The 20,678-nt window shown below is 45.1% G+C and overlaps 1 protein-coding gene across 8 annotated transcripts in view; it reads right to left on the bottom strand.

Moving 5' to 3' along the window:
• The window catches only part of FRMD4A (FERM domain containing 4A), a 720,232-nt gene that overhangs the window by 105,263 nt on the left and 594,291 nt on the right, over positions 1–20,678 (bottom strand). For all 8 annotated transcript variants that reach the window (XM_075345253.1, XM_075345255.1, XM_075345254.1 and 5 more), the window contains 4 exons: positions 16,670–16,753; positions 2,259–2,324; positions 1,867–1,924; positions 290–376 (listed from right to left, as the gene is read on the bottom strand). In XM_075345253.1, coding sequence (XP_075201368.1) covers positions 290–376; positions 1,867–1,924; positions 2,259–2,324; positions 16,670–16,753 — 295 coding nt within the window. The remainder of the gene's footprint in view (positions 1–289; positions 377–1,866; positions 1,925–2,258; positions 2,325–16,669; positions 16,754–20,678) is intronic.

The raw sequence follows: 20,678 nt of genomic DNA, 5'->3' as shown, positions 1-20,678 counted from the left end.
GTTTGTTCACAGTTTACATGTATTTTATGGCTTCATTCATATAGGAAAAATTGTGGTGCCTGATCTGGTTTAGAAGAATTTTTCCCAGGACCAGTGTCTACTACAGTTTGTAGGGGCTCTGTCAAGGTTTGATTGCAAAAATAGTGCTGCATGCCGCAAATATGCCAGAATTGCTGATGGACAGCAGTGGGAAACAGTTTTATGTGTTGAAAAGATAAGCTTTTTATACCCAGTTTTACATTGAAAAGTAATAGACTTTTTATCATATCAACATTAATCATAAACGTACCTTTCGTGGTTTTACTTTATCATGATGATCGTACTGGAAAATACCTTTGTAGCTAAGTCCCAACCACCAGGGGATTCCTTGTTTGTCCTGTGAATAGTAAGAAATAGTGTATAGAAAAAATGAAGTTGCATAAATGATCCATGGTGCTGTAGCCGTATGCACTCCCTGAGACAAAAGTTCCCTGATGTATTTGATTTATTTGTAGCGGCTTTATACCTGTACAATATGTTACTTGAGTACAAGCTCCCAGCAATGCATAAGCCTTGGCCTACACGCCGGCTTTGACCAAGACACAAGGTTCTCCGTTTGTCGCTGTTGCATCGCAGCCCAATCAAACACTCAAGTTATCCTGTGTTTGCAAATCCTACAATTACATTCACTGGACTAAGGCGGGGTTTGCACGTTGCGACATCGCAAGCCGATGCTGCGATGTCGCACGCGATAGTCCCAGCCCCCGTCGCAGGTACAATATCTTGTGAAAGCTGGTGTAGCGAAAATTATCGCTATGCCGGCTTCACATGCACTCACCTGCCCTGCGACCGTCGCTCTGGCAGGAGACCCGCCTCCTTATTAAGGGGGCGGGTCGTGTGGCATCACTGCGACGTCACACGGCAGGCGGCCAATAGGAGCGGAGGGGCGGAGATGAGCAGGATGTAAACATCCCGCCCACCTCCTTCCTTCCGCATATTCTACGGAAGCCGCGGTGACGCCGGTAGGAGATGTTCCTCGCTCCTGCGACTTCACACACAGCGATGTGTACTGCCGCAGGAGCGAGGAACAACATCGGACCGTCGCGTCAGCGTAATTATGGATTACGCCGACACTGCACCGATGATACGATTACGACGCTTTTGCGCTCGTTAATCGTTTCATCTAGGCTTTACACACTGCGATGTCGCATGCGATGCCGGATGTGCGTCACTTTCAATTTGACCCCACCGACATCGCACCTGCGATGTCGTAGTGTGTAAAGCCCGCCTTAGGGTTAGTACTGCAAACTTTCAAAGTTGTCAGACAATTTGCCTATTAACCACATCAACATGAGCAGTACATCTGGCTTATGAATGACAGACCCTGTCCGTGAAAATCTATTACTCATCCTATGTAATGCAAGAAATTAGTAATGGAAGTCTCCTGTGGGATCTTAGCTATTTTCTTATCAATAATTCAACAATGTTCTTCTGTAGACCAGACAATTAGTCTGGAGAGTAGGGAGTGAAAACACATCATGGAGGCGGATGTAGGGACCAAAGGTCATCCTATCCATCTGCGTATCCCTGTGATTTCTGCTGGTTATATCACTGGTGGATACAGAGAGTAGAGGCCCTTGTACAAGAACATTATAGGGCCCCTTGCAGCTCAACAATTCCATGTAACACTATAGACATATATACAGTACATTGCTTGTGGAAGGTGTATGCTAATATTCCAGGTACCATATGATGAGCGGGCCTGTACAGCAGGATATCTTAATGCACGGGTGATCAGCACAGCTTAATTTTCTGAGGATTGGTGGTGTTAGTACAATCCCTTATTATATGGTACATGTAAAGCTCTCATTTAGTTGTAAAGCTTACCTTAACTGCATAATAATGCACTCCATACGTGGGAAGGGATTCTACAATACTCATATAACTGCAACAGAAAAATAGAAATGTGAAAAGTTATCCATATAGAGAAGCTAGATTCACTGCATTCATCTTAATACAATAGTTCAGGTCAAATGTGGTGTAACTTTTCTTCTAAGATTAGTCTAAGACAAGCCAGAGTATGGCTAGTAAATTTTATATCACGCATATTGCAGTCTGTATTATGGAACCAAACTTAGATCATCATAGGTTTCTAATACATCACAATCTTATGGACAGGAATATTTCCTTTTACTTGACAAATATACTTTTTAGAGACTGAGTTTCACTATAAAGCTTTAGGACTTTCCACTGCTAGATAGCCGACCAGAAATACTTACTTTACAATAGCTTGTCCTCTACTTTGTCCATTGAGTTTCTTGTAATATTCTATAACTCTGTCCTCACTAGGGAAGAATAACAAAAAATTGTCATTAGCTACACTATATACAAAAAAAACTCATAAAAAAAACAATCTATTGTAGAGGTCCCCAACTTTTTTGACCATGAGAGTCACATTCAGCTCTGAAATAAGGTTGTGAGCCACATTCATCTTTGAAATAGGGTTGTGAGCCCCATCCAGCTACCTCCCTCTCACACCAGTGACACCCAAAGATTCCAATAGCAGTACAATGACATCCAAAGGTTTTCCAAAGAAATCACACCTGGGCAGTTTACCAAGATCCAGGGGATCCTATCTTACCACCATTCAGATATGCTCTTTTGTGTGGGGCTATTCACAAAAGTCACCATCTGGAGACCTGCTCTTCATAGCTGCTTGCTAGAGCTGGAAGTAATGCACCAAGCTGGAAGACAGCCTCAAGCCACACATCACATATGGCTCCTGAACCACTGGTTGGCGACCCCTGATCTATTGCCTTAAGTTTTTCATAAATTTATTGAGTAGAAATACAATATTACAAATATGTGGAAAATGCTGGAACCCAAGTGGCCATAGTTTGCAGAGTAATCTACAGATATCAACATGAAAGAGGTCAATTTGTATTAAAGGACACCCCCAACATCTAATGTATTTCAACTGTGAGAAAATGTGAATCTATTTCCTCAAAAAGGAGGACTTATGTCCATGATAAAATTTCATTTTTATTTAATTAAGCAAAAAACAATCAATATCAAATACACAACACAATAAAATAGAGATATACACAGGAAGTTATCAATACAAAGGACAAGCAGCATTATTCATATTGCACGTCATACTGTCCATAGATGAACATAAAGTGACTGGTGCTAGAGCTCGCCTGAAGATATGGGCACAAAGGCAAAAACAGTAGCCATACCATATATACAAGGTGTCTTAGTGCCTATTAATTGCACATATCCCTTGCGTAAAAGGCTATTACCATATGTGATCGCAATCACAAAACGAGACTGTGAGCCCGTCACTACTAAGATCATGTAAGTAGCACGTGTTACCACCCAGCACGTAAGGAATCTATGCCGACGGTACAAACACCAGCTGATCCAGGGAGCTATCACAGCTCCACTGTATGCACCGTCGGAATAGACTCCTCCAAAGTAGATACAGTAGATCAATAATGTTCGCAACGTTGCAATAATAACCATGAACTACGAATTTACCTGGGTGGAAAGGTGTACTAGTGCTGTCGTCCTTTTCCCCGACGTACGTTTCGCAAACCCGGCTTCTACAGGGGGTGTGCCGGGCTAGAGGAAGTGCTAAGATTAAATGCACACGCCGAGCCAATCGGGAAAGATGTTAGCGCTTACGTCGGCAATTCCTCCTCCCTCATTAAATCAGACTTCCTGCAGGGCGACTTTGGAACGCAACCTGCGTGTCACACACAGGAACTGTGCAGCGACGCAGGTAGGACCCAAAAAATATGCGCCCTGCATTTGGTTCCGGGAGAGTTTTTGACCGAACAAGCGCATAGCCCAGATGGCAAATCATTGCGAGGCATATTTAGAATAAATAATGACAGTCAATATTGGACTCAAATCATATCATTTCCAAATATAATTACTGTTCATATACACCCATAACAATAACACCAAATATCATAAAGTAAATATTAAACCACAATACAAACTCTTCCTATACTTATATTTGATCCAAGAAAATTGATACTTTAAGGATGACAATTTATTACTTATATTTAATGAAAGACAACTTTACACCGCCAACCACTAATAGAAATATAACACATATCTATATGTACATACATATACCCATATTTTTCATTACAGAAAACACACAATATATATGTCGATCCAGCACAAACTTGCTAGTAGGTCCCAAAAATACGAATATCGCATAGCAAGAAATTCATACTCAAACAGCAATAGAAAAGGATGTTATCTAAAAAACATCATTTTCTATTGCTGTTTGAGTATGAATTTCTTGCTATGCGATACCCGTATTTTTGGGACCTACTAGCAAGTTTGTGCTGGATCGACATATATATTGTGTGTTTTCTGTAATGAAAAATATGGGTATATGTATGTACATATAGATATGTGTTATATTTCTATTAGTGGTTGGCGGTGTAAAGTTGTCTTTCATTAAATATAAGTAATAAATTGTCATCCTTAAAGTATCAATTTTCTTGGATCAAATATAAGTATAGGAAGAGTTTGTATTGTGGTTTAATATTTACTTTATGATATTGGGTGTTATTGTTATGGGTGTATATGAACGGTAATTATATTTGGAAATGATATGATTTGAGTCCAATATTGACTGTCATTATTTATTCTAAATATGCCTCGCAATGATTTGCCATCTGGGCTATGCGCTTGTTCGGTCAAAAACTCTCCCGGAACCAAATGCAGGGCGCATATTTTTTGGGTCCTACCTGCGTCGCTGCACAGTTCCTGTGTGTGACACGCAGGTTGCGTTCCAAAGTCGCCCTGCAGGAAGTCTGATTTAATGAGGGAGGAGGAATTGTTGACGTAAGCGCTAACATCTTTCCCGATTGGCTCGGCGTGTGCATTTAATCTTAGCACTTCCTCTAGCCCGGCACGCCCCCTGTAGAAGCCGGGTTTGCGAAACGTACGTCGGGGAAAAGGACGGCAGCACTAGTACACCTTTCCACCCAGGTAAATTCGTAGTTCATGGTTATTATTGCAACGTTGCGAACATTATTGATCTACTGTGTCTACTTTGGAGGAGTCTATTCCGACGGCGCATAAAGTGGAGCTGTGATAGCTCCCTGGATCAGCTGGTGTTTGTACCGTCGGCATAGATTCCTTACGTGCTGGGTGGTAACACGTGCTACTTACATGATCTTAGTAGTGACGGGCTCACAGTCTCGTTTTGAGATTGCGATCACATATGGTAATAGCCTTTTACGCAAGGGATATGTGCAATTAATAGGCACTAAGACACCTTGTATATATGGTATGGCTACTGTTTTTGCCTTTGTGCCCGTATCTTCAGGCGAGCTCTAGCACCAGTCACTTTATGTTCATCTATGGACAGTATTACGTGCAATATGAATAATGCTGCTTGTCCTTTGTATTGATAACTTCCTGTGTATATCTCTATTTTATTGTGTTGTGTATTTGATATTGATTGTTTTTTGCTTAATTAAATAAAAATGAAATTTTATCATGGACATGAGTCCTCCTTTTTGAGGAAATAGATTCACATTTTCTCACAGTTGAAATACATTAGATGTTGGGGGTGTCCTTTAATACAAATTGACCTCTTTCATGTTGATATATATTGCTGTTCTGTTTCATTACAGATTGGTCCTTCAGAATAATGGACTTTGAAGCCAAGCTTACAGCCTGGCAGTCTAAAGCTTCGGGTATTTTTAAACGAGATATGGCAGCTCAGGTTAACACTGATGGTACACATAAGGATTTGGTGAAGAAATACAGGAATATGCTACATAAAAAACAAAATTGTGGTGGACTCGCACATCATTAGACAGTTATTTGGAGCAATAAATAGTTCCGAGGGGACTGCGGATACAAATATATCCTTCTTTTGAATTGGAGGATGAGGGCCTAATCCAGAGGTGGATGACGGCCGCAACCACATGCTCTCTTGAATTTATTCGTATCATTATTGAGAAAAATTCAATGACATTGGGCTTAATTGAAAAAGAAATAGAGGGGATTCAACAGACCCTCAAGAAGGAGATGAGTGACGACCTGTTCCAAAATATGATTATCTCACTTGAAAAAGATTTTGAGAAATGGGAAAAAGACATAAGTGCTGACAAACAGAAGAAATATCAGCGAGACGTGGGGGATTTTGAGAGCAAAAAGATTTTTAGATGGCAGGGAAGGAAAGTAGATCACAGTAACCATCGATCTAGAAGCTCTTCAATTCAATCCCTACCATCTAGTGTGGCAAGCAGTAGTACTTCGACGGAACAAGGTCACACATTTAATACACGCTCTAGGAATAAGCAGAAGTTTGGTAAACGCACTTATGATATTTTTCAAAAGGATAATTCTGGAGATCAACAACAATTGAAGGTAATAAATTTATCACAACATGAGTTATCTGATGTACATGTTACCCTTTTGAGTAAAGGGTTGTCTTTTTCTCCTTCACGTTCGGCAGAGCCGTTCACGTCCATAAAAGATTTACACCTCTTCTCTAGAAAATTGTTCTTCAAAAGATTGTACAGCAAATCTGAACATGTGGAGGACCTTTTTTCCACACAAGAAAGGGAGGCTTTGGCTACACTCCAATCATTGGAGGAAGAAAACGAACCCCAGGTGGTGAGTACCTTTCCCCTCGTACTTTTAAAAACGTCCACTAAATTCCCTTCATTTAATTCATGTCCGGCGATTGAAATTTTTACCAGAATGGTATCTAAGGAATTTCAGGAGAGATTTTCTAGCAACTCTGGCCCTATGAATTTGACTAGACAAGAAAGGAGAGCATTGGATGAGTTACAATTGTGGGATGATGTGGTGTTTAAACCCGCCGATAAAGGCGGGAACATGGTAATATGGCCAATTGCCATGCATGAACGACAGGCATACAAGTTATTGAATGTCCGGCAATGCTATAAGAAATTGGTATCTAACCCTCTCCCTGTTTTCCAGGAGGAATTGCTCTCTATTCTTAAGGTGGCTTTTGAATATGGGACCATACCCAAGAAACCAATGGAACATATTAAAAATCTACACCCTCGTCTGGCGACATTTTATCTCATTCCGAAGGTACATAAGAGTATAACAGATCCTCCTGGTAGGCCAATTGTGGCGGGTAATGGTGGCCTCTGTGAGGTCATCTGCAGTGTTATCGACCATTATTTACAGCCACTGGTCATGGAGTTGCCATCATTTATCAAGGACACGACATCGGCCTTGCGTAGGTTGGACAATATTCAACTTAGTCCAAATATGGTTTTGGTGACGGCCGATGTTGAGTCCTTGTATACGTCAATCAAACATGCAGATGGCCTTCGAGCAGTTTCATTTTTTCTTTGGAATAGTACTGTTGATCGGGACATGGTGGAGTTGTTGTTACTGCTCCTTGAATTTGTGTTGACACACAAGGTGTTCACTTTTGATCAAAAAAGTTTCCTGCAAGTACAAGGTACAGCAATGGGGGCGGCATGCACCCCCTCTTATGCCAACTTATTTTTGGGGGCATGGGAGCGGGACATTTTCATGGGTGAGACCATCCCAGGGTGTAGTGGCATCCATAATTGGATGCGCTACATTGATGACATTCTGTTTATCTGGGATGGTCCCCCCAATGATCTTAATGAGGTGATGCATTGTTTGAATAACAATGACCAGAATATAAGACTCACATTCAAGCAGGGCAGAGAATTAGATTTCTTGGACATTTTAATTAAGACACAAGATAATGGCTTTTTATCTACTTCCATTTTCAGGAAGAGCACTGCCACAAATAGCCTCCTTCATGCATCCTCTTCGCATCCTAAATCAGTAATTTCGGGAATACCGATTGGACAATTTCTACGCACTAGGAGAATTTGCTCTGAATCGGAAACTTTTGAACAACAATCGGGCCAATTGGCACAACGTTTTCTGTAAAGAGGATATAGCAAGAAGGTCATTAGAAAAGGATATCACCGAGCCCAGCAGGCCCCCAGGAGTATGTTATTGTTTCCTAATGATTATGAAACTGTGGACCACACTGATAAAAGGAAAGAACATGTTGAACAGGTGCGGTTTATAACCACATATCATAATCGATGGGGTGAGATGAGAGATATCATATCCAAATACTGGGGAATCTTGTGTTCAGATCCAATTTTGAAAAGGGTACTGCCCCCAAAACCACTGATTACGGCAAGGAGGTCAAGGAATTTGAGAGACACATTGGTACATAGCCATTTTGACCCCCAGTCGGGAAATAAAAGGATGGTTCCGTTATCTGATCAGGGTTTCTTCCCGTGCGGCCTGTGTAAGGCCTGTGCCAACTTGGTCAAATCCAAAAGTTTTGAAAATTTTGATGGGTCCCGGAAGTTTGCAATAAGGAAACGACTCACGTGCTCCTCAAAGGGGGTGATTTATTTAGGCATTTGTCCCTGTAAGAAATTATACGTAGGCCTAACAACTCGAGAGCTCAAAATACGAGTGCGAGAACATTGTAGGGACATAATTAAGGCTAGAACTGTGGAGGACATCACGCAACTCAAGACAATACCACGACACTTTAAGGAGTTCCACAATTGCAATCCTCACTCCCTGAAAGTCAGGGCTATCGATCAGGTGGTGCTTGGCATCAGGGGAGGGGATTTGGGGAAAATATTGGCTAGAGTTGAAAGCCGCTGGATTTTCCGATTGGGTACCCTTAGCCCACAGGGCCTCAATGAGACCCTGGGGTTTGGGGCTTTTTTTGCGAGGCATTTTCTTGTGCTGATTCACCATATCCTTATTTTAAATTGTTTTAATCGTTCTTTTATGGTTGTGTTTAGGGTGTGGGGAAATCTAAGAGATTGTTTTTTAAGCCGTTTTTAATTATTATTAATAAAAATTATTTTTCTTCTTTTTTTTAGATAACATCCTTTTCTATTGCTGTTTGAGTATGAATTTCTTGCTATGCGATATCCGTATTTTTGGGACCTACTAGCAAGGTTGTGCTGGATCGACATATATATTGTGTGTTTTCTGTAATGAAAAATATGGGTATATGTATGTACATATAGATATGTGTTATATTTCTATTAGTGGTTGGCGGTGTAAAGTTGTCTTTCATTAAATATAAGTAATAAATTGTCATCCTTAAAGTATCAATTTTCTTGGATCAAATATAAGTATAGGAAGAGTTTGTATTGTGGTTTAATATTTACTTTATGATATTGGGTGTTATTGTTATGGGTGTATATGAACGGTAATTATATTTGGAAATGATATGATTTGAGTCCAATATTGACTGTCATTATTTATTCTAAATATGCCTCGCAATGATTTGCCATCTGGGCTATGCGCTTGTTCAGTCAAAAACTCTCCCGGAACCAAATGCAGGGCGCATATTTTTTGGGTCCTACCTGCGTCGCTGCACAGTTCCTGTGTGTGACACGCAGGTTGCGTTCCAAAGTCGCCCTGCAGGAAGTCTGATTTAATGAGGGAGGAGGAATTGCCGACGTAAGCGCTAACATCTTTCCCGATTGGCTCGGCGTGTGCATTTAATCTTAGCACTTCCTCTAGCCCGGCACGCCCCCTGTAGAAGCCGGGTTTGCGAAACGTACGTCGGGGAAAAGGACGGCAGCACTAGTACACCTTTCCACCCAGGTAAATTCGTAGTTCATGGTTATTATTGCAACGTTGCGAACATTATTGATCTACTGTGTCTACTTTGGAGGAGTCTATTCCGACGGCGCATACAGTGGAGCTGTGATAGCTCCCTGGATCAGCTGGTGTTTGTACCGTCGGCATAGATTCCTTACGTGCTGGGTGGTAACACATGCTACTTACATGATCTTAGTAGTGACGGGCTCACAGTCTCGTTTTGAGATTGCGATCACATATGGTAATAGCCTTTTACGCAAGGGATATGTGCAATTAATAGGCACTAAGACACCTTGTATATATGGTATGGCTACTGTTTTTGCCTTTGTGCTCGTATCTTCAGGCGAGCTCTAGCACCAGTCACTTTATGTTCATCTATGGACAGTATTACGTGCAATATGAATAATGCTGCTTGTCCTTTGTATTGATAATGTGAAGCCCCACAAGTGCAGTGTCGGTGCATTACCTTCAGGGACTCCACTCGGCTGGATCTTGTCACCGGTAGGAAGTCTTCTATTTGTCGTGACGCCACTCTCAGTATTGCGGTCAGTGGGGACCGCCACTGCAGGTTGAGGGACGCCTGGGGCTGATGGTGAGTGCAGTTAGTTGGAATTGCCTCCTGAGAGTGAGGCAAGCCCCAGGACCCTGTGTAGGTGCGTAGAACCACAAGGCGCAGAATAACTCCACACACGCAGAATGTCTTTCAGGGGTTTTACTCACTTCAGATGGCAGGGTGAGTAACCCGGGCGTAGCTGGGATGAACCAGGCTGGAACCAGGTATCCTTCAGGCTGACTTCTGATGGTGACTACCAACTCGCCTTCCTTAGCCCTTGGTGGTTTGGGGTAACCCCGACTTTTAGTCCCTATGGGGGTCACCCAGGGAAGTTGCTGAAGCCTCTCTCCCCTTCGTTTGCCGTTTGCTTGTTGCCTGGGCCAGATCACTCCAGCTGCTTGCCTCCTGTGAACTATGGGCCCTAACTGTGGCTACGTGGCTGCGGCTTTTAGGTGTTGTGGTGTGGGCTTTGAGGGCCCCACACCGGCAGGTTTAGCAGGGAAAGGTGGATCTATCCCCGCTCCGGGATCTGCCGCCCGTTTGGGCCTGGTTCTCCCTAGCAGTCTCCTTACTTCCCACTCTGTGCTCTCTCTCTAGCTGGAGATGGGTTTCGGGTAGCACTCCTAGGTGACCGTTCTCCCCCGTCGGTAGCCACTGCGCGGACGCTGTCAGACTGCAACAGCCCCAGGGGTCTGCTCCTCTCCGAGCTCCCTGGACTCTGCACTGAACCGGCTCACTGCTCCTCCTCTCCTGTTCTTGCCTACGCCACCTAGCAACCAGGCTCTCTTACCACACCCCTTGAGAGGAGATGGAGGCTTTTGGCCCCCTCCACTATTCCAGTGGAGGTGAAGGCTTTTCCCCCTCCTGGGATCCCCAGGGGTCCTCTCATAGGTACATGTGTGAGACCTGATCACTATGCGCCTGTGTAGTCACACCTCGGTCAGCCTTCTGGATTACCTGTATTGTACTGTCCCCAGCATGGGTGCAGTACTCAGTGGTGCCTGACCAGGTCAGGGGCGCCACATTCCCCCTTAGTTATCACCAGCACGTCCTCGGGCTGCAAGACAACATTTTAAAATGCATAAAACATTAAAACATGGTAAAACATTTTTAAAACCACCAGGTACCATACATCACCACCCTCCACCCACAAGTCCGTTAACCCACCCAAACCCTTTCAGGAGGCAGGTCACCGGTCCTTTTGGTAACCAGGTCTGGGCCATCCACTTCCCCAGACCTTTCCTCCAATCTTCCTCTCCCGTTGGCCGCGCCTTCAGCCACTTCTGGCAGGATGTAGAGGCGGCTTTCATGGGCTGGTGGTTTCAGGGTATACCTGGCCTGGTGGAGCCGCGCCTTCAGCCACTTCTGGCAGGATCCAGAGGCGGCCTTCACGGTTGGTGCTGACCAGGTACCCTCTTTGTGGTGGAGAGCCAGGCCCCATAAACAGGCGTGCTCCCTGGTTGCAGGCGAGCCAAGGCCCCATAAATGGACGTGCTCCCTGGTTGCAGGTGAGCCAAGCCCCTAAACAGGCTGGCTCTGGTGGTGGTACCTCTGGGGTAACTATTTACACTGCGAGAGTTTGTGGCTATAGCCAGTTCATAGCCTTAAGGTTCATTTCTCACATTAGTTTATGTGGGCACATCTCTTAAACAGTAACGTTGCAAACTTCAAACTTGTCAAACTGGGAACTTCTATGCTTCTTTCTGTACTTTATGTGGATTCCTCCTCACCAGGGCTTGGGCCTGTAGGGCTGCGGCACCTGTTGTTTTCTTCATTTCTCTCATCATCGGAGGTAGTCTCATCAGTGGGTTCTTTATCTTTCCTTTCTTCTTCTGTATCTGTTTCTTTTTCTTGTGGTATGGAGACAGCTGGGTTTCTATAGGAATCTCTGGTACATGGCGTAACGTCAAGTGCATACCATCCTCTTTCTCCTTGATGCATTGTGAATTCCACTGTATCTCCCATCTGTAAGTTTCTTCCCGGATGTCCTCTGGGCAAATGAGCTCTCACATCTCTTCTATTGACGAAGATACCTTCCTTTATACCAGGTGCAACGATGAATCCGTATCCTGACTTCAGGCTAAAGTCTTCCACAATTCCTCTACAAAGGGGTCCTCTGACCTGTGCTTTGGCTCTTCTCAGGAACCGTTTTTCTTCTAGGTCTCGGGCCGTGACTTCTCTCTGCTCTGGGGACTGCGGTGCAGGGAAAGACTGGGTTCTGTTACGGCGCCGTGTCTTGCGGGCTGGATTCTGCGGGGTACAGCTTACCAGCTCCCAGGTGAGGCTTTTGGGTAGATCTTCTTCCGCAGACGGTGTCAGGTCTTCCTCATCCCAGCGGGAATATGGCAACATCTCCGGCTCTGGGTATGGATCCACTGCTGGTGGCTCCTGAGTCAGCTCCTCAGCTTCCTGGCCTCCCCTCCCCCTTAGTTCTTCTGAGCACTCCTTTGGTGGCAGTGCTGGGGATGGACTTTCTTCAGCAGGCCCAGGCGGGGGACTCTTTGGCGTAGTTGCTGCAGGGGTTGTCGGAATCCTCTTGGGGGTATGCGGAGGGAGCATGTACTGATCCACCATCTCCTGTGGGAACTTGGCCTCCATGTCAGCCTTCAGCTGCCAGTATGCAGGGTCCTCCCCCAGCGTGGGCTTCCTAGCAGGGACCTCCTTGGACTGGGGAGCAGTGTCTGCTCTGGCCTTGCAGGCCGGGGAAAATGGTGATGCAATCTTATCTTGGCAGGCCGCGCCCGGCATGGAGGCGGCCTGGTCTTGGCGGGCCGCGCCCTGCATGGCGGCGGCCTGGATCGGCGTCGCTGTCGCGATGGGATCGGTGCAGGCTGGGCTGGGCGTCGCTGCAGCGATCGGAGCTTGGCGGGCCGCACCTGACGGGGCTGCGGCCTGGTTCAGCACCTCACTTGCGGCGCGGACGAGCGTTGCGGCTGCGGTAGGGTCTCGGCGGGCCGGGCCTAGCATGGCGGCGGCCTGGGTCAGCGTCACACCCGCGGCATGGATGAGGGTCGCGGTGGCAGCCGGATCTTTGCGGACCGGACTGGGCGTTGCTGCAGGGACCGGGTCTTGGTGGGCCGAGCAGGGCATCGCTGCGGCGGCCTGAGCTTGGCGGGCTGCACCTGGCGTGGCTGCGGCCTGGCTCAGCGTCGCCGCGCCGGGCGCCTCTTCAGGGACTGCGGGCGTGGCAGCAGGGGTCGGGGCACTCGCGCCGGCAGGGGCATCACTGGACTCACCCATCGGTGGCAGCATCGGGGTCTGAGTCGTCACCGCCCGGTCTGGCACTCGGCGCGCGGCTCTCCCCTCATAGGCCTGAACCGCCGCGGTCATCCACAGAAACTCCGTCCGTCCCTCTCTGATCAGCCTTCCGACCCTGGCTTCCAGTTGGTCGCAGAACTCAGCAAGCTCCCGACACCACCAGGCAGCGGAGCCTGGCTCTGGGTCTCTGCATTCAGACGCCATTTTTTCTAGCAACAAGCTGGCTTCTTTTCCGTTCCGCTCTCTTCACAAGCGGGGTCAGAACTCTGCAGGGGATCTCTGGGTAGCCACACCTCTTCGTGGGCGGTAACTTCTCCCAGCGCGGGCTGCTGTTGTTTTTCAGCGCGCTTTTCATGGTGGCAATATGGCGGCGCTTCCAATTTTTCAAGCGGACCGCCCAGGCACATGGTCACCTGTCTGAACAGGTCTAGTCCTTATCCTGTTCGTGACGCCAGATGTGAAGCCCCACAAGTGCAGTGTCGGTGCATTACCTTCAGGGACTCCACTCGGCTGGATCTTGTCACCGGTAGGAAGTCTTCTATTTGTCGTGACGCCACTCTCAGTATTGCGGTCAGTGGGGACCACCACTGCAGGTTGAGGGTCGCCTGGGGCTGATGGTGAGTGCAGTTAGTTGGAATTGCCTCCTGAGAGTGAGGCAAGCCCCAGGACCCTGTGTAGGTGCGTAGAACCACAAGGCGCAGAATAACTCCACACACGCAGAATGTCTTTCAGGGGTTTTACTCACTTCAGATGGCAGGGTGAGTAACCCGGGCGTAGCTGGGATGAACCAGGCTGGAACCAGGTATCCTTCAGGCTGACTTCTGATGGTGACTACCAACTCGCCTTCCTTAGCCCTTGGTGGTTTGGGGTAACCCCGACTTTTAGTCCCTATGGGGGTCACCCAGGGAAGTTGCTGAAGCCTCTCTCCCCTTCGTTTGCCGTTTGCTTGTTGCCTGGGCCAGATCACTCCAGCTGCTTGCCTCCTGTGAACTATGGGCCCTAACTGTGGCTACGTGGCTGCGGCTTTTAGGTGTTGTGGTGTGGGCTTTGAGGGCCCCACACCGGCAGGTTTAGCAGGGAAAGGTGGATCTATCCCCGCTCCGGGATCTGCCGCCCGTTTGGGCCTGGTTCTCCCTAGCAGTCTCCTTACTTCCCACTCTGTGCTCTCTCTCTAGCTGGAGATGGGTTTCGGGTAGCACTCCTAGGTGACCGTTCTCCCCCGTCGGTAGCCACTGCGCGGACGCTGTCAGACTGCAACAGCCCCAGGGGTCTGCTCCTCTCCGAGCTCCCTGGACTCTGCACTGAACCGGCTCACTGCTCCTCCTCTCCTGTTCTTGCCTACGCCACCTAGCAACCAGGCTCTCTTACCACACCCCTTGAGAGGAGATGGAGGCTTTTGGCCCCCTCCACTATTCCAGTGGAGGTGAAGGCTTTTCCCCCTCCTGGGATCCCCAGGGGTCCTCTCATAGGTACATGTGTGAGACCTGATCACTATGCGCCTGTGTAGTCACACCTCGGTCAGCCTTCTGGATTACCTGTATTGTACTGTCCCCAGCATGGGTGCAGTACTCAGTGGTGCCTGACCAGGTCAGGGGCGCCACAATAACTTCCTGTGTATATCTCTATTTTATTGTGTTGTGTATTTGATATTGATTGTTTTTTGCTTAATTAAATAAAAATGAAATTTTATCATGGACATGAGTCCTCCTTTTTGAGGAAATAGATTCACATTTTCTCACAGTTGAAATAGAGTAATCTACAGACTGCAATGTTTAGTGTAACATCCCTGGGGGTGTTTCTTCTGAATTAGTGGCCAACTCCACACTATACTAGATTTTCACACCATTTGTTTCCGTTCTTAATTTCACGTCAGAATTTTAAATACAAAAAAGCCATAATGATGATGATAATGATAGTAATAATAATAATAATAATGATACTCAGAAACCAGTCCACGATGGGTGCTGTAGATCTCTGAAGATCTGTGGGGTAATATAGTCCATGATAGGTGACTTTCACGTGATTCAAATTTCTAATATGAGCTTAGTGGCTCAATGGTTAACACTGGTGTCCTGGGCTCAAAACCCACCAAGGACAACATCTGCAAGGAGTTTGTATGTTCTTTCCATGTTTGTGTGGGTGTTCTACAATTTCCTGCCACACTCCAAAGACGTAATGATGAGGAATTTAGATTGTGAGCCCCAATGAGGACAGTAATGATGTCTGTAAAGCATTGTGCTATATAAAGTATAATAAATAAATGAATAAATAAATAATTCACATATAGCTAGATATGTTCAGGGTCTCCCAGTGACCCGGCTACCTTTGGAGACTCATGCTGTACAGCACATTGCTTGTTAGTCATATGACTCACACTTTTTTGTTGTACAACTATTGCTTTAACTTTACTAATGTCTTTCATAGCTTTCTAGGGCAATAAATGTGCAGCCTTGTGCAGCTTTGTACATCAAGCATTTGCAAGGCTCAAGAAACGTACTGTCATCTCAGCTGTTCCCTTCCTAACTGCTGCACTATTAACAGTCCTCAGCAGCTGTGAGAATTCCTCGTCTGGAACTGGACCACCTGCCAATATTAAGGCTACACAACGTCGACAGACTGGCTCCTCCAACAGAAATCATGTAGGAACCCATACTCTTCCTAACATTATAGGTTATGATGACAAATAAGCGATTGTTCATAAGGTGCTGTCATTTTGTACTCCTTATACCTAATACATAGGATGCTATACTTTAGACATTATCATAATCGCCATCTTGGTAGTGAAAGCAATGGATCTGTGACTAGACTAAGCTTGTGGGTAAACTGGACTATCTGTATAATAGCTAAAATAAACTTATATAGCATATTCCTAAGGAGGAGCATCTAATACTATTAATGAGTGAAGTTTATGGCGTGTTTCCAGATGAAAAAGTATAGAATACAACAGCTATTGATTTGATTTCAATGACTTGGCACTAATGAATAATAATGGAGGGAACAACACCCCCAGTACAATCTGTAGGTAGGTGTACCCCTTCCAAAAGGGTTAAAAGTCCCGATTACCCACCACGTTTCCTAAGTATGCTTTAAGTGCTTTTTCCCTTTACTCTATGTGGATTATACTGAATCATGACAATTTCAAAGACACGGGCATCACAAAGTATTTTCTAATATAATTATAATGAAGACATACAGATACAAGAAGAATACCCAAAAGTGTAACATTACCAGTAGGCGAGGGAGGGGTGCTCTTTAAGCGCTTGTGTAGGAAGAGCTGGCAGCTTCTTTAAATCTGTTCTTGTTAGTTCATCACTAAGAGGAGAGAAATGAGAGGAGGTCAGAATACACAACAAAGTCCCAGTATGCGACCTGCACAGCTGTCAGATCCTGCCGAGTGAGGGCTCATTCTCCCTTTTCCACCAGGTGTTACTGTACAGAACAGAATAAAGGAAACCCATCATCTGCTTTGAAATCTGCTTTTGAAGAAGATAAAACTGAGCGATGTAGAAAGCCACAGAATGAGCACATGAAGTATGAGCAATAGAGTTGAACTTTTACATGCTGTACTTGTCAGATAATATAGTTCTATCTAGGCTATATAAAACTACAGATGGTCCTCCTAAATGGCTTTCATAATTTAAAGGGGATGTCTGGTTTAAACAGCTCATCATCTATCAGCAAGATAAGTGATAACTTACTGACCATAAGGAGCCTGGCCACAGAGACCTGCACTGATTGGCTAAACAGGGAATTTGTGTACCCGCTACAAAGCGGAGCCCCAGTTTGGATGCCTGGATGCCACTCTATTCTCAATGGGTTTGTCTGAAAAAGCTGAAAGCTGAGTTTGGCAGCCACAGAGAATATGAATGGAGCACAGTTGAACATGTACACTGTCACTTCATTCTAAAAGTGTCCCTTTCTGTCAATAAGGGTGAGTCTTAAGCTGGTGTCACACACAGCGACAACGACAACGACGTCGCTGCTACGTCACCATTTTCTGTGACGTTGCAGCGACGTCACGTCGCTGTCGCTGTGTGTGACATCCAGCAACGACCTGGCCCCTGCTGTGAGGTCGCCGGTCGTTGCTGAATGTCCAGCTTCATTTTTTGGTCGTCACTCTCCCGCTGTGACACACACATCGCTGTGTGTGACAGCGAGAGAGCGACGAAATGAAGCGAGCAGGAGCCGGCACTGGCAGCTGCGGTAAGCTGTAACCAGCATAAACATCGGGTAACCAAGGGAAGACCTTTCCCTGGTTACCCGATATTTACCTTCGTTACCAGCCTCCGCTCTTGCTGCCAGTGCCGGCTCCTGCACTGTGACATGTGGCTGCAGTACGCATCGGGTAATTAACCCGATGTATACTGTAGCAAGGAGAGCAAGGAGCCAGCGCTAAGCAGTGCGCGCGGCTCCCTGCTCTCTGCACTGTGACATGTAGCTGCAGCACACATCGGGTTAATTAACCCGATGTGTACTGTACCTAGGAGAGCAAGGAGCCAGCGCTAAGCGCGGCTCCCTGCTCTCTGCACATGTAGCACAGCGACGTTATGATCGCTGCTTCTGCTGTGTTTGACAGCTAAGCAGCGATCATAACAGTGACTTACAAGGTCGCTGTTACGTCACCGAAAATGGTGACGTAACAGCGACGTCGTTGTCGCTGTCGCTTAGTGTGAACCCAGCTTAGTGGTCAGAATTCCACCGGTCAACTAGTTATTACCTATCCTGTGGACAGATGATTGCTTGTTTTCACTCAGCAGCCCTTTGAACAATCTGTTTTATCTCTCATAAGTCTTTAAGAAAATAACTGACGATCAAGCTATTGGCACACACATAAACATACATACAAACACACGCATACACACACAACCTGCACACACATGCACACATACACACAAACACACACACACAAACATGTACACACACACATGGACACACACACACACACACATACACACACACACACATACACACACACACACACACATATGCACACACAAACATGCACATACACACACACGCACACACACATAAACACACATACTTGTAGTGGAAGTTCCATCAAATATAAAAAATGAATGGGTTCAAAACTGGGATGGAAGGGTGGGACGTCTTTTTTCCAGTACAAGTCATCGGATGTTATTTAAGTGTTATAATAATATCATTCAATAACATACAGTATAGCACTGGAGTTACCCAGGTACAACATTTCATGATATGGGTGCAGTTAATTATAGCTCCATTAGTAAACAATGCTTGAGTTCTCGTTGGAATAATTCTATTTATTATATGAGTAAAACAAACATAATTCTGCTGTACTGGTTTCTGCTACAATTCAATAGCTGAAAGTGCTGACCCAGGTTTTCCTTTACAAAGTCTTAATAATGAAATAATTATTTCCGAATTCTATGTGTCCAAGAATCTGTATCATATCTCCAATGGTGAAAGTAGCCGTCACCTCTGAAGGGGCCTCATATGCTGCTCTTAGATTATTATGTTTAATTTGAATATTTACAGAATTGACTCTGTGTTGGTGAATACCCAGGGTTACATTTGCTTGAATCTAGGCCGTTGACAAGTATACAATCTGACCGTTCACACCCATTCAGCAACTTCAATGATCTGGTAAATCAGTAAGTGAAGGAGGTAAAGGGGTATTCCCATCTACAAGATCCTATCCCAATATGTAGCAGGTCTAATAATACGAATATTATCAAATACCTCTAATTAGAAATGTAGTACAGTTCTCCTGATATAGCCATGTCTCTTACCTCATGTGCAGGGCATGGCAGTAGCATATGTATCCATGGTTGCGACCACGAGAAACTAATAAACTGTCCCTATATGTGTGGCCATAACCTTGGATACCTAAGGTACTGTAATGCCCTGCATATGAGGTAAGTGACATAGCTTTTCTGAAGAACTATACTACATTTCTAATTTGTGGTATTTGCTAATATTATTATTACACCTACTACATATTGGGATAGGATCTTGGCGATGGGAATACTTTTAACCTGACTATCTCAGACCTTGGCTCACTGGATGTCTCTAAATATGTAGTTCAAAAACCGCCAAGCATGACTTAAACATTAAATTAAAAAATGATTCCAGTCAATAAAATCATCCATAAAATAAACAAATAATTACAAAAATAGAAATCACCTCCACACTATATTTCTATTCTATCACACTGTATGCAGTATTAGCTTTTGTCCTCATACATAACAAATAAAAGCAAATTATAGTGGCAGCGCCAACAGAAGCCTAAGGAGTGTAAACCAGTATGGATGAGAAAATATTGAAGACAAAAGACACCTTTGTGGTGCCTTAGCCGTTTTCTTTGCAGCTTAAAGAATTCAGGTGCTTTTATACCTTCCCTATTGTTCCTTTACAGCATGTACCCTGTTATTATAGAGCTGTAAAGGATCATACTTCAGTAATACTATTAGTTTCTGTGCACACAATAAAATATGAAATCTGCTGACTTGTTACGCTGTATTCCATGTGAACATTTCATTGTAGATCCCTTAGTAACATGTTTATCTTTATAATGGGAGATCTAGTCCTTTCTAGGGACCTCTAAATCCCTGAATTATTGAACACAAATAATGATCTCTCGTTGTTCCTAACCCCAAGTATTTATTTTTTACATCCAGCAGGGTGTTTTCTGTCATCTTAATAGTTTACAATGAAAAATGCAACCCACAGACTCGCACAATCCGAATGGGGCTACGATTTTGTGTAGTATCAGGGCTCAGACAGTAGACAGGGTCACGCTGGGGGCTCAAACCTGGCTACCATTGAGCCTACCTTCTAGATCAGGGACAACGCAGGGGTCCCAGTCTTAGGGTCAGCCTACGAGCCCCTCTTCCCTCTGTACATACCCCGTAACAACTTGTTATAGGTCCATTTACACAGGTGGACCCGTATTCCGATCTGCACCCAACGATCTATAATATATAATTTAGTGAAAATAGGCTGGCAATTTTCTTGGCAGAGCAGGTCTTGCATACACAGGATGATGTGCTGCCAAGAAAAATAATCTTTGTGCAACGCAAAAGATCATCTCACCCGACAAATGAGTGTTTTGATAATTTGTTGAGTAATTAGAAGCCTGTTTAGGATGCACAAATATGATGAAATGGACAATCCTCGAAACGCTCGTTCACGATAATTGCGTTAATCTACCTTAAGTTGATGTGTCCCTTTTTCAGCCATGCAGCCTTATTCTGGATGG

This window comes from Anomaloglossus baeobatrachus, chromosome 4 (genome assembly GCF_048569485.1).
Source record: "Anomaloglossus baeobatrachus isolate aAnoBae1 chromosome 4, aAnoBae1.hap1, whole genome shotgun sequence".
Classification (NCBI taxonomy): Eukaryota; Metazoa; Chordata; class Amphibia; order Anura; family Aromobatidae; genus Anomaloglossus; species Anomaloglossus baeobatrachus.
This window is presented reverse-complemented; position numbering and strand designations above follow the sequence as displayed.